The sequence below is a fragment of the Acomys minous genome (assembly GCF_964271855.1).
Source record: "Acomys minous genome assembly, chromosome: 5".
Lineage (NCBI taxonomy): Eukaryota > Metazoa > Chordata > Mammalia > Rodentia > Muridae > Acomys > Acomys minous.
This window is the reverse complement of record NC_140494.1, coordinates 3,823,979-3,838,788: the sequence shown is the minus strand read 5'-3', so window position 1 is coordinate 3,838,788 and position 14,810 is coordinate 3,823,979. Positions and strand designations below refer to the sequence as shown.

Sequence of the window (14,810 nt, the reverse complement as noted above, 5' to 3'; positions counted from 1 at the left end):
TACAACTAAGGCCAACGTAGGTCTCCTCAGCAACACCCTGTGACTTTCACCTTTGATCACATAAGCACCGCACTACTCTAGCTAATTTGTGTGATGAATGTGCTTGTTTCTTCAATGTTGACCTCATGGCATGTTTATTTAGTTCATCACCGAGCCTGGAGCAGAAATGGTTTGTTTTTGTTTGTTTGCTTGCTAGTTTGCATGCTTTGTTTTGTTGTCTGGTGTATCATAATTCACCATAGTGTTTGCTCTGCTCAAAGTACACCACAAGGCCTGTACTTGTAGGAATTCTCACAGCACTTTCACAAAACCTCAACCTCTCATGCGTAGGTTAAGTGAGAATGCCGTGTCATGTGCCTTCTCAGCACTCAGATGAAGCCTTCAGCACTAAGCAGTGATGTTTTCTAGAAGGGACTTGTTGAACCCAACCCAAACTAGAAAGGCTGGTTTGACTGCAGCCATCTCTTTGAAATAAATCTCAGTCAGGAAGTCAAATAGTCTAAAAGAAAAGAAAAATACAAGCTCTCTATTTCAAAGGCCTACCTGACAGAATCTCTTGAAAATATCCACGGATAAAATCGATAAATAAGGAGTGGCTGTTGCCTGCTAGTTGCTGCCTATAGTGATCAAAAAGTATGAATGGCCCCACGAAGTGGTTGTGGTTGAGATCCCTGTTTCACAGATGAGGAAACAGAGGCACAGTTTAGGGAAAGTGACTGTGAATCATAGCTGCGATTTGAATTCGATCATCTCCATATGTCATCAATGAAAGCTGAGCGAGGCTCTTTCAGCTCACGAACGCAGCAATCCACGGACATCCTAATTACTTCCAGTGTTCCTGGGAGAATTATTTCTTATGTAAGAGAAATCCTATGGAAGTACCAAGGCCCATAAGGAGCTTGAAAAAAGGATAAATGGAAATCAGTAAACTCATCCTACTGAATTTTAGAGTGAATGTTTATCAAGCCAGTCTTGTGATGATTAGTAGCTTATTATTTAAACATAAGATGCCAGTGTGATTGCGGCATTATACTACTTATATCTTATGTCAAAGTTCTATGTTCTGGAAATTAATTATTGAAAGCCAGTATGTCCCTGAAAATAGAACTGTTTAACATCATTTTAATTTGCGGTCCACTTCCTCCTCAACATTTCATTCTCTATGTAAATGGTGCAATTGCCATGGGATATCTCCCCCTCCTCCGCTAGCTGCCTCCTCTCTCACTCACTGTCTCCTCCCCTCCCCTCCTCTCCCTCCTCTTTCCTAATCTGTCTCTCCTGTAATTGTTCTTCCCTCAGTGGATAAAACAGTCTGGGGGTTCCCTCTCTATAAAATTCAGATGAAATCCTAACATCCGTTTTTACGCATTTTCTAAAGGAACAGCCCGGGGATATGAAAAGGAGACGGAGTGGGAACACACTAGAACAAACATGGGGACAGACAGATACAGTCTCTGAGTAAACAATTACTAAAGAGCGTGACTCCTCGGCAGTTACAAATCTCGGAGTATTTCTGAGGTATGGTCCTGAACAGGGAAAGATCCTGCCAGCTCCAGACAATGAGGAAGTTAACTAGTTAAAAACTGCTGGTTTGAGAAATTGGTCCCTGGTCTTTTGAGCGCAGTAAGTGGTTGCAGCAAGCAGCCTTGCCACCCCAAGGCAATCAGTCTCCTGTAAACTGCAACGTTGGACTTCTCCCAGTAAAACCAGTTCAGTGTGGTGGTGGCTGCTTTTGAAACCTCTCTCCTTCCAGGTGGTGCTGGGCGGCTCCATCCGTCCAAATGAGAGCTGAGTTTGCAAGCTACCAGAGGCGGTGGAGCTGGTGCTGCTGATGTCACAGCCAGAAGACAGTTGTGATTGGATCTAATTAGACTTTGCGGCAGCAAATAGACGAGCTCCGTGTGTGATTGGCTTTAAAGTGGATGGTGCCAAACAACTCGCAGAGGCGCAAAAGTAGCAGCCCTGCTTTGCTTTGGGAGCCCAGACGAAGAGGAGAGAGCTCCAGGGCGCTCAGGACGCGCGGGAGAATCTTTCCCGGAGCTTTCTGCCTAAGGAAGGGCTCAGCTTGCAGACGTGCATACGAAGCTTTCAGCTCATCCGGATCCAAGCGACGGGACAATTAGAGAGAAGGAGCTTGCTGGCATGCCCAGTCCTAAAAAGTGAGCCTGCTACTTGATTTGCAAAAACAGAAATATTCACGGCCGCGGCTGCAGCAGCAAGAATAAGAAAGGTGAAATTGCTTAAGGACCGGGGTCTCCCGACTGGCATGGCATCTGTCCTGGGGAGCGGCAGAGGGTCTGGAGGGCTAAGCAGTCAACTCAAATGCAAGTCCAAGCGAAGGAGGAGGAGGAGGTCAAAGAGGAAAGGTAAGAAGCTCGCTGTGCAAGCGCTCCGGTGCCCGCTGCAACTCTTGCCTGTCTCTCCCCTCGTCCTTCCTGAGGTGAGGTCTCCGTGGCCGCTTGTAGGTTTCCGCTTGTCGTTTTCACTTTAGGTTGCTTCTGGGATGTTCACACTGAGTAGGGCACTTGTGAGTTCAAACCTCTTTGTAAATAGCCCGAGGGGCTTCCTCAAGCCCGGAGGGCACGGAGAGCCAGCCAGCCTCCGGATGTTTGGCAGGAGACACTGGGAAGGGAGCTCAGAGGGCTGAGCAGAGGAGCAGCCATCCTCTGATGCTTGTATCCTGGGTACTACCGTCCCTATTGGAGACCCAAAGCTGGCACTTAGACATACTTGGAGCCGACAGTATCACAGGGTGCCAAAAGAAACACTCACTTAAGCCAACACACACAAAAAACGAGGGAATGAGCTCTCGCCCCAGCTCCTCCCTTGCAAATCGTCTCAGAGGAAAAAGAGGGCAAAACCCTGGCATTTGCCTTCCCAAATTGACTGGCGCTTTTTTTTTTCTTAGTGACATATCCCGTGGCCATGTAAACACTGTCATAGACAAAGAGGACAAGACATGTCCTTGCAGAAACCACTGCCTGTAAAGAAATAAACACTGTCTTATTGGTAGAAAAAGAGAGAAAGAGAGAAAGAAAATTAGATCTTGCAAACCAGAAAAGGAGAGGCAACCGATGGCAGGTTGCAGCTGACAAACTCGGGCTGTGCCTTTTTACTGATATTGCAGGAAACGGGCTTCACCGAACTTAGTCAATGTCACCACAAGCGCAGGGCTTCCACACAAGGTCTGTGTCAAATTAGCAATTCCTCCAACGCAATAGGCAGTGCCCTAGAGCGCATCTTTAGCTCTAGCTCCTGTGCATTCCACAGAAGGATTAAAAGGTGATTCCAACGCTGTTGTCGCTTCTTTCTCAGAGAGAAACTTGCACTCCTTTTGAGTCGGTAGAAGCTCAGTGTTTTTACCAGTATCTAAAAGGTGTCTTGGTTTTCTTTTAGTTTTTAAAGTGTCCGCAGAGGTATGCAGAGCAGACACAGTTTAAGTGAGTTAAATTTTTTTAAGTTGTTCTCACAGGACACATTGTGCACACGGTGTTGTAGCCACCCTCCTAGAACCTCTACCTACACACTAGACTTCTTTAGGAGCCTAAGATAAGTTTCCTCTAGATTGTCTCCTAAGTGCTTGCTAATTGTCTCTGAGTCTCATATGATTTCTAATACCACAAATAATTCAAACATAAACGTCCGAAGCAAACAGCTCTTGATCATGATCACACATCAGGACCCTTGAGAGCCAAGAAGACCTGGCACCTGCCTTTGAACCTTTCAGAACCTTTGGTTTCAGACGGGGCTGATTTTACAATTGTACTTCAATTAGTAAGCCTCTTAAATGTATGCCTGATGTTCACTTCGTTGTCTGATAATATTTTGAAATTGACTTACTTTCCTGATTTTTTCTATGGCTATATGCTACTGAAAATGGCATGGATATTAAGAAAACCATGTATTTCAACAGTAGTAATAACTTTTATAAGTTAAAAAAAAGTCTTTACACTTCATGTGTCCATGTCTCCTGATGTTTTTTAATAGTCTGCTTAGCTGCTTAGAACAAAGCAAATGGAGCAATATTTACAATAACATAATCTACTGAAATGAAACCTAAAGAAAATTCTCATCTTCCTTCATTTGCTTTACCATGAAGCGTCAGGCACACTAACTAAAGATTTTTTTCTTAAATACTCTGAAAGAAAATAAACTCAAGAAAGTTTCATTTACTGTAAACTAAACCAGGACAGACCAAAGTGAAAATGTTACAGCAAATATTTGTAACCTTAGTCATTTTGACTATATTCAGGCTCCATATTTTCATAACAAAGGTAGTAGGTAATTATATACCAGTCTCTATTGTGTGTAGACCTGTGTTTAAGTGGCCTCTTCTGTGGCACCTGCCAATAGCTATTGTAGGAGGACAGTCGAATGAAACTGTTAAACAGTCATTTTTAGTGGCAAAGTTAACAATGTAGATACACAGGATCAAAACAACAGTAAAAAAAAAAAAGGCTAGCATGCCCAGTTATAGGAAAGAGTGAAAAAATTTTTTACATCTCCCAGGAAATGATGTCTTTAAATTTTATCTTAATAATCATATATAATATATATGATATATAATCATATGATCATATTTAATCGTATATCTTCATGTATCGTGTATCTTCACCAAGATGGAATTGCGTGGTTTCAAGTTTTAAGCCTGCCCAACATGAAAGAGCACACCTGCATGGGAGACAACGAAGGAACTGTAGGAAGGCTCCTGAGTAGTGAGTGAGGACGCTAGTTATAATCACAGGGTAAACTATTCTTACAAGTTAGTAAATATAATCATGATAAGGCATGCATGCATGCATGTTCCCAGCTCATTTATCAGTCGGGCTTCATTTTTTTAAAAAACTGCATCATCCTATCAGTTGGTCAGTGTGTCAGCAGCCCTTTATTTTCTGTGTGCCGCCTTGAGAGGCATCTTTGGTATGGTATACTTGTTACGATCCAGTGGTCTCTGCTCTAAACTGAGACACTGTAGCTAGAGCCTGACTAGGATAGTGACAGGACATGATTGTTGATAAATGCAATCCATCATCTTGGGAGTGGGGTCATTTCCTTCACAGGGTAGGTTTCTGTCACAGTACCACATAGGAAATAATACGTATCTTTAATGATCTAAAAACAGAAGAAAAACCTAGTCACAGAGCATGACTCCTGGAGGTCACCTAGCAGAAGCCCACATTTCTCTGCCAGATGAACTTTAAAGAAGATTCTTGAAATAGAGCTCCCCACCCACAATCTCACTTTTCTTCTTCTACTGAGACCTCGTACCATTTACTTATCCACCTTCTTTCTATGTGGAGGTTTTAGTTAGGATACTTTTATATGTGACATAGACAAGCAAAATAAAGCACAGGCAAAGCATCGTATGTATGTGAAGCAAGGCCTGAACCTTTTGATGTGTGGAATGTAGCAGATTATCCCCCCTCAATGTCAACTAAAGACTTTTGGGAAACAATGGTTAATGAAGACCGTCCCTGACATCACTAACTACCGGAGTATTACCTTCAATAGCACATACAGAGAACTAAAAGATTTCACTTTTATTCTCTAATTATTGGAAGAATTATACAGTATGATTACAAACAATTTCATCTATTCTGTGCTTTACAAATAATAATTCTTCTTGCATTAGAAAATAACAGTGTGTGTATTGCAAAAAATCATTTTAATGCAAAAAAAGGTTAAGATTCAAGTTTTTTCTTCTTGATTGTTATGAGCAGCAGATCACTCAGGTAGTCTCAGAGGAAGATCTCCTAAAAATTAATGTTTTACATAAAAACAAATCAGTTAAAACTTAATCCCTAGCCTTAGACTGTGTAGGTGATATGTTTGAAGAATCTCATAAACATACCTTGGCATTCTCATTTACTGAAATGGCACATATTTTCTGTGTTGTGCATGTTTTTCTTTTTTGTTGCTATTGTTAGTGTATTTCTCCCCCCAAAAAAAGCTATACATTGCCCTGAAAATAATTTTAAAATAAAATATTTAAATATACAACACATTATTATATGCAATAGGTAAGACAACAAATTTCTGAGAATTTGAAACAAAAATCCCTTTTTAATATAGACCTATTTGGAAACAGATTGGGAACTGATACTCACTCAAGGTAAACTGAAAAACACAGGAAGGTGTATCAATACATCTTCCATCAACTAGAAAAGGACTTTGGGGAAGCATCTCAGTGGTACGCAAACCCTAATTTGACTGGTCAGCTGAGTTGAGCACTGGCACATAATGTGTCATGCTTCGGATCATTTGACAACAAAAAAAGTTGCCTTGAAATTGAGCTATTGTTCCAGGGTGCTTGCATGTACAGATCTTTAGGGGACTGGGAGCGAGTTCTGGAAGCAACCCCAGAAGGCAGATCCACGAAAGTAAATTGGGAAAATCTCAGCAAGGTGGTGGGGAGCGGAGCAGCCTGAGACTGTTGTGAAATGCAAATAAAAAGTTGGCAAAGGGGACATAGTAAGTGGAGCAGATGGATGGCAGACGCCAGCTTGTTGTGAAATGAAATTCCATGAAAAATTAATGAAATAGAAAGATTGCGCACTGGATGAGGGTGCAGCGGCCGTGCTGCTCGCCGTCTCTGCGACGCGTTAGTAATCCACGTGCCTGTCATGACGGCGGGTAAAAGGCAGCCCGTCTACACCACTGCCTCTTATCTCGCTCAGCTGATAGCTCAAGAGGAAGGACTGGATTTCAGGATAAAAATCGAATTGATTAAACCAACTTAGTCAGGATCTAATTGCACGAGGGCCTTCTCTCCTTTTTTCTCTCTTTTTAAAATTTATATTAATGCTTCTGGTTTCTAGTGACCCATGTAATAGCAGTAATTTGATTTTGCTTCAAGAGCATTAGATATGATGGGTGAACTTGAATTTAGAATAAAAGTGTGAAATTCATGTATCCTTATCTAAATAGCAGCTATAGGGAATTGCCAAAACGCTATCTCAGAAGGGTACTGCATAAAAGTGAGTGAGAGATTGTTTTTTTTTTTTTTTTGAGACCCAGAAAGGTAACTTATGTTATGAAAGCATTGTGTTTAGTTTAAAACCTTCATGTGCATCTATGTATGTTACTGTGTGTGAGTGTGTGTGTGTGTGTGTGTGTATTGCTATGTGTATATTTGTATCTAAAGAGTAAAGGCTAGAAACATTGGATCAATTTTATATGCTAGTAGTTTTTTTCTAAAATCCTACAAAATCTAAGTCGGTGCTTTTATAACAGAATCAGTTTACAAATGCCTGAAGAGTGAAAAATAAACATCACCTGATTCTTTGTTATTTATAAATTTTATTTCTATACAGACACTGCTGTGACCAATCTAAGTGATAATGACTTGTAAACAGGATTTGTGAAAGGGCAGATTTTCTTATCATGAACAAAATATTAAAAGCACTTAACCAGTTTTTTAAAAATTTAAATCGCATTCCAAGTTGAGCCATAAAAGTCATGAATGTCCTTTACAAAATAGTCCAACTATTAAATGTTAACACTTTCCATGTGGTTCTCTGTGAGTACAAAATAATTGAAAAAATAAAAGCCTGAGAAAATAAAAAAGCAGTATACACTGGCTGATGGTGTCACAATCCTGATTCTTGCTGCTTGGGGATTGTAGATAACATGAATCTAAATTAACCCTTATTTTTCAATTATGTGATTTTCTTTGCTCAGAGGAATATATATGCTGTGAATTGTTGATTGTATAAGCATAATAGTTTATTTATATCTGTTAATGATTATTACTCACTTAATATGTCAATATCAAATACAGTGACATGGGTTTCAAAATGATAATAACTAAGAAGAAAAAGAGGTTTCTTTAGAATTGTGGATATACATATCTGATAGGCTGATAGGCTCTTGGGAGACCTTAGAAAGTGGCAGGGGAAAGGGGTCTGTAGACTTTGCAAACCCGCAGACAGATCTGTGTTGCTACTTGTCTCCCTAGCTAGCTTGGTGCCAAGACATCCTTGTTTAGTGATTAAGGGTCAAGTTTTCCTTTCTGGTTTTATTTTAGTTAGAAGAAAAGAAAATCAAGGCTGTTGCGTCTGGCTGCTTACATAGCTTTCAGGAAAGTGAAAAGAACAGCTCTGAGCTTTAAATCTACAGCTGAAAATGTGAAAACGTGTGAGTGAACCCAGCTCCCCAGAAATCACATCCAAGAATTAGCTACTTAGGAGATGATTTGTTTGGGCTTTAAGGGAATTTTAGCTTCTCAGAATGAATCTGGCTGCTTGCAGAGGCAGCAGACTTTCTTTTCTGGAGAACTCTGTATATCATAATAAAGAGTTAATGGAATCACCTGGATCCTATCTAAACATTCTAGATATTTCGTTATCTTTTATTTTAGTTATAGATATTGAATATAGAAGGCAGTAACATAAGTCCATTTTATTTTTTTATTGATTGTGAATGAATTCCATTCAGTTCTGATTTCCTGGTAGAAAGTAGCTAGTAATTGTCACCTTTGTGTTATGAAATACAAATATATCAGAATTTATTATCACCTGTGTCAAATTATTAAAATGTCAAATAGTTAATTCTACTTTTAAATCTTCAAAATATCAAACAGGTTATATATATTTTATGTTTATAGGAAGGACACAAAATGATATTATACTTGAATAAGAAACCATGTCTGATAAATGAAGTCTTTCTACAAACATAGACAAGTAGTGTTTTTTCTTCAAAGCTGAAAATAAATACAAAATAAATGCTGAAGCAACTGTATGCTGAAATGTCTTGAAGATTACAATCGAACGCCTTTCTTGAGCTCTGTATGCTTCAAATCATGAGACTGAGGGTGGGTGTGCCAATCTGCTCCCAATGTGGAGGAGAATTTGAAGAGTCATGTTTGCTTAACTGCTGAGCATTCCAGTGGCAACACTCCCTAAAACCTCCCTACACCTTGGGAAAGCAAATGCTCCTACAGATGAGACAGAATGATCTGGAATGTGGACACAAAGACGCAGTGGTGCAGGTTATTTTTAGTGTAAGTACCTGGTTCTTACATGGACACTCTAACTACAAAGAGGTTATGGTCACACCACCAGACTTCCTTATATCAATTCAACAGAAAAGGGACCCACATCACAGACCCAGGTTTCTTTCTGTGGCTGTTGTTTCGCTATTCAAATAATGAATGAAGTGAAATTACTCTGAGGGATCTATTGTTTTGCCGTCCAAATAATAAATAAGATAAAGTTACTCAGAATATGTTCCTAAGCTCTCTTTTTCCTGACATCCTGAGTAGGTAGAGTGGATCTAATGCTGAAAGGATAGTCATCACACTTTGAGATGAATCCATGTGTGAGACCCTAAACACCTCACCCGTAATGTGCTCTGGATAATTTTAAAGATTAAATTAATATTTGCTGCTTCATTTATTGGGTATGAAATCCCAGGTTCTTGTTTCCTCCTGCCTCATCATTTTATAATGTCTTATGAGATTTCTCAAATATGTCTTCATACGCGTGGCATTAAAATAGGACAGAGGTGTGGGGCTCGCTTCTTTATCATCAAAGCCTGTCTTCTTTATCTTCTTTATCATCTTCAGTGGAAGATGCTAGAGCTTATCAAACTCCTTCTTAGGGTCATGATGAAGCAAAAGCGGGAGGCTAATGTTCCTAAAAATCATTATCAGCTACTGCAAAGAACATGCTTCTGATTTCTATAACTGTTTGGAAAAAAATAAAGCACAGTGCTATTCAAATTGGCTAATGTACTTGTGAACAAATGCAATGTTTTTTTAATAGTTTAATTGCATTTAGAAGAATGCGATTTAATAAACATGACAGAAACATCAGCAAAATAGCTTTTGACCTCCTCCAAACCCCGAGCCTAGCTGGGCTCACTCATCCTTGCGTGTGACAGATGCTGAGCTCACATTGGGCCTGTGGCTGTGAAAATAGCTGTGGTCTTAAAGGAGAAGCCTTCCCGCTCAGTGTGAAGCCCAGGAACCAAACAGTAAAGTGTTTAAAATAAACACACAAAACTATTTATTAAAGCCCACTTTGTAAGTTTGAGGGCTATGTAAACAAATTACTTAAAACAACAACAACAACAAAATAAAAACAGTACCTTTCCCTAATCTTTAGGCAGACAAAAACATTGATACATATTTGTGCTTTGCCTCTAAATATGTATTACAGTTAGAACTTGAAGGAAAAAAACATACAGTTTCTGCTCCTATAACTCTAACAGAAACCAACATCTGAATCCAGGGTGTGTGGTTAAAGTAATTTTTTTAATTTAAATAATCCTATCTTTTAAATTTTTCTTCCAAAGAAGAATCATGTTACAGGAAAAAATCAGTTGTTAGTGTCTAGATGAAATAATAGGCTGTGACAAACATTTGAAAAGCCTCTGAGGTAGTAGCCCAGGAAGCACACTAACTCTGACAGCCCTTCAAACACGCACAGGGCAAATGACACCATGCTTCAAACTAGCTCTGCTGTGTGGTAACATATTCCTCCAATGTCAGTACACCGCCCCGCTCTAGGGTGAGCAAATTGGTACATATTGAAACTGAGGGGTGTACTTTTATTACTAAGTGCATAGGTAGAAATTTTCTTTATTATTAAGGCCAGCAAATTTAAGTGTGCATGCATATCATTTCATGTAATCAAGAGAGTTTTAAATCCACCTTTTCACTTTGTGAAAACTGAATCATGGTGTGGCTTTTGTGTGTAGCTAATGAATAGAATTCAAGTCATTAAATTGTGTGCTTGTGTGCTTTGTGTAGACTGCTAATATATGCATGTGGGATAGAGAAATGCCAGGCTCAAGGTTTAAAATGCAGTTAGTATTTATTGAAATATTGGATATTAAAATGTTGAAAAATCCACCTACTCTGAAACAGCAGTCTTCTCTTATGAGTTCTGAAAGAAATCATATACTGAAATAAAGTCTTGCCTATATCTGATAGTATAAACACTGAGAAATAGTAGAGAAAAGACACTGGTTTGTGGTTATAACTCATAATTCCAAGGAAAATATTAATTGCTTAATTGCAAAAGTTCCAGGGAAACAACAACTGAAATTCCTCACAGTGCATATTTTACATGAGGTAAAACAAATCTTCTTGTCTTTGCCACTAATAAAAAGTAATCCATCTTCTTAGATCATCAAAGCAAACAACCCACTTGTATGAAAGGGTTTTAGTAGAGGACAAAGGACACACAGACAAAAGACAGATGGAGGGATAATTTAGAAGCCTCTTTTTCCTAAGCTTGATTAAGTTTCATCTCTCTTGCCTTGCATTTTATGAAGCTTTTAATACACAAAGATACATGAACTTAAAACACCCCCCAACCTATTGATTTCTGCCTCTTGCAGAATTCTGTCTTAAACAAGGATGAGTATACAGATAAGAAGTATATTTGTTATGTTCTTATTAGCCTATATATTTATTAATGTGTGACTCTATCTCCATTTCCTAGTATGGGTCAATTGAAATACTACAAAGATCCAATAAATAATTTTTTGTCTGTATGGTTATATTACATATCAATATACAACTGTGTCAAATGAAAGCGGGCAGTGACAATAGCCCGCTATGACCTCAAAAAATATTAGGTTTTAGAGACTTTAGATATTTTTTAAAGTATATATGTTCATAATTTATTTTAAACATATATAAAAGTATTATATAGCACAATCCCTTCTATCATGAGCATACACAATGAATTTATAAAAACAAAGACCACCAAGTAGAATAAGTCACTTTTGTAAAACTGAGAATAGATTGCATTGTCTTTATTTCAAATAAAACTTCTTTAGAAAACCAAGCTATCAAAATATACCCTGGCCACTCTTTCCATGGTGTCAAACCTCATTCATTCACTAGGAGAAGGTGCAGAGATGGCGCTGAAATTAAGTTCACTGCCTTCTCTCTCAGAGGACCTCGGTTCATTCTCAGCACCCACATGGCTGTGACTCAAGTCTGAGAGGATCCAACAATGTTCTCTGCCTTCCAAGTGTACTCTCACATGTGGTGCGCAGGCATGCATGCAGACAAAATAACCATACTCATAATTTTAATTGGAAATCTTTATGTCAAATTTGAAATAAGACATGAGAGAAGTTAGAAAGAAGGTATCCAAGAGGGGCTAGGGATAAGCAAGAGAGTGTGGAAATTGTTGCAAAGTACTGTGATTCTATTTTAATTAAAACATATTTTTAAAAAACATTTCTAAAATAAATAAACAGAGAGTAGAACAGAAGATTACGTACAGGTCATGAGAATGATAAGAGCTTCTGGGAGGGGCACATCAGTGAGGCATTATGAGGTGATATCCGTCAGGAACCTTTGGAACAATCAATGGCACAAAGACTAGACTATTCCAATGTCAGGTGTGTGAAGATACGTACAGGCGGAATGAGGATATTGCCACCATCTTCTTTGTCATCCCTCAAGAATGGGTGTCCTGGTTCGCTCCTTCATAATCTCTAGAATTAGCACAGTGATGTCATTGTGCCTTATCAATAAATATGTGTTGTAGAATTATCTCATGTTTAGATTGTGTATTTATAAACGGTTCTGTCTCCTTTATATTATAACAAAGTTACGTAACTCGAGTTTATCCATCAAACAACCATTTGTTAGACCCTTTCATTTGTCAGTTACATGATAAGCAGTAGAGATTCAACAGTATAAGCCTTGGAAACTTCTCAGAACAGCCAGAAATCAAACCCTGGTGTGTTCTTCCTTCTCTGTCATTTATGTGGAAGAGATATTTTACAAAATTCCCTTTTCAGAAAGCGTGGGAGGTACACTTCCATTATTTCCTGAATTAGCTCCCTGAGGATTGGCAAGCTCATTGCTCACCAGTATTTTCTATGTAATAGATGAAGTGAAATCATAGGCCCAACACAGTTAAAAGAAACTTAAGCCTTTGTCCAGGAGCCAGCCTTCTTAGACCAGTGTGCTTGCTGCCACACTGGTGTTTCTCTTCTCTGCCTCCTAGATACGTAGCTACACTTCTGCCTTTTATATCTGTGACCAGTAATGCAACTTCCTTCTCCAAAATGATCCAGACAGAGGCCAGGTGCTAACACACCATCCTTGCTAAAGGTGCATTGGCAACTGAAAAACACAAAATCCTGGCACCAAACCGGAGAGTAACTTAAAGTGCAGTCTTGTTTGTGATATAGACTAGAAAATTTTAACATAGGATAGCTCTACCTGGAGGTCATACAAAGTGGGATGTACACACATTTGTCTTATGCAATTTATGAACAGCTCATCTATATAAACAGTAATGGTGTCAGCACTCCTTCCCACTCCACTCAATAAGTTGATATGTCAATATGTCAATGGTTATAGTATCATGTATTGTGATTTCATCCTATCTCTATCTAGATAGCTTGCTTCTTGGTCTCTTTATCTTATATGCCTCCTATTCACTTACCTGTCTACAATCTTCTTTCCCTATATAAATAGGAGACATATATAGAATCCACTCCCAAAATTTAGTATCAGATGACAAAACTCTTTAGTACCTATTATGGTCCTTAGCTACAATGTTACTGACCACATTAGAATGTCTGCGTATTGATTTATAATTTACTGGATTTTTTTCCCAAAATTTGAGCATCATAAAAGCTAAAATTGTATTGAGAAAATTAAAACCAAATAATGGATTGAGTTTTATTTGCTATTTGTATATGTTTACTCAAATATATATTACATTGTCCATGACTCAGGTGTTAGTGCCCACACCTCTTCCTTAAGGAAGCATTTCTTGTTAAATATGATGTGTCTCAGGAAATGGCCCCTGCTCTCCTCTCACTTGGATGCTGGTTCTACTGTTCATGTTCTAGCTGAGCTGCTCCTTTAGCAATGCCAAGATGGCTTGACCCCTGCGCATCTACCATGAAGCAATGCTTCCTCATGTTAGAGTTCTCATCACCAGTGTCAAACTCACCTGTGAAGAAGAACATGCAAGTTTCACATGTGAATGCCCTGAGACTATCTTCCATGGTGAAAGCACTGCTGTGTCCTTCACACATCTCTTCTCCTGCTACCATGGAGAGAGAGGGGGGGGGGGAAGGAGGGAGGGAGGAAGGGAGGGAGGGAGGGAGGGAGGGAGGGAGACAGAGAGAGCGAGAGAGACAGAGAAAGAGAGACAGAGACAGACAGAGACAGAGACAGATAGAGACACACACACAGAGACAGAGAGACAGAGACAGAGACACACAGAGAGAGAGACAGACAGACAGACAGACAGACAGACAGACAGACAGACACACACACACACACACACACACACACACACACACACACACACACAGAAAAAAATCATTAAATCAGAAACATTTACTTTCAAAATACTAAACTCGCCTTAGAGATCAGCACAATATAAGAAACCTTTCATTCTAAAATGTTAAAACCCCTTTTCTTAACCATTCACATGGAGATTTATTCTTTAGCCAGTGTAAATCAGCAAGATATCATTTGGTTCTTAGAGAACTTAAAGCTTCTTCTAATATTTACTTAGCATTTACACTGTCCTGGGTTTAGGTTATCTCATTTCATTCTCCTAATGAGGCTATAAAGTAATGATGTGAGTTGGCTTCATTTTGCAGAGAATAAAATATGCAGAAATGAAGAAAACGTGGACTTGAGACCATACTTTCAGGGAATAATTACTTCAGGCATATGACTGTCCTCGGTCTCATTGATGACACTCTGATTTGCCAAAAGCTCTGCTCCCACTTTCCTGGGTTAAGTACTATTCTCCTCACAGAGTGTCAAAAGAGCTGACATCCCTCGGTTTTTATTAGTGCATATGTGTGTG

General features: G+C 39.0%; 1 protein-coding gene across 5 annotated transcripts in view; it reads left to right on the top strand.

The window, feature by feature from the left end:
* Positions 1-1,869: 1,869 nt before the first annotated feature.
* The window catches only part of ADARB2 (adenosine deaminase RNA specific B2 (inactive)), a 542,249-nt gene continuing 529,308 nt past the window's right edge, over positions 1,870-14,810 (top strand). For all 5 annotated transcript variants that reach the window (XM_084782135.1, XM_084782133.1, XM_084782132.1 and 2 more), the window contains exon 1: positions 1,870-2,366. In XM_084782135.1, coding sequence (XP_084638261.1) covers positions 2,267-2,366 — 100 coding nt within the window. In that variant the 5' untranslated portion in view covers positions 1,870-2,266. The remainder of the gene's footprint in view (positions 2,367-14,810) is intronic.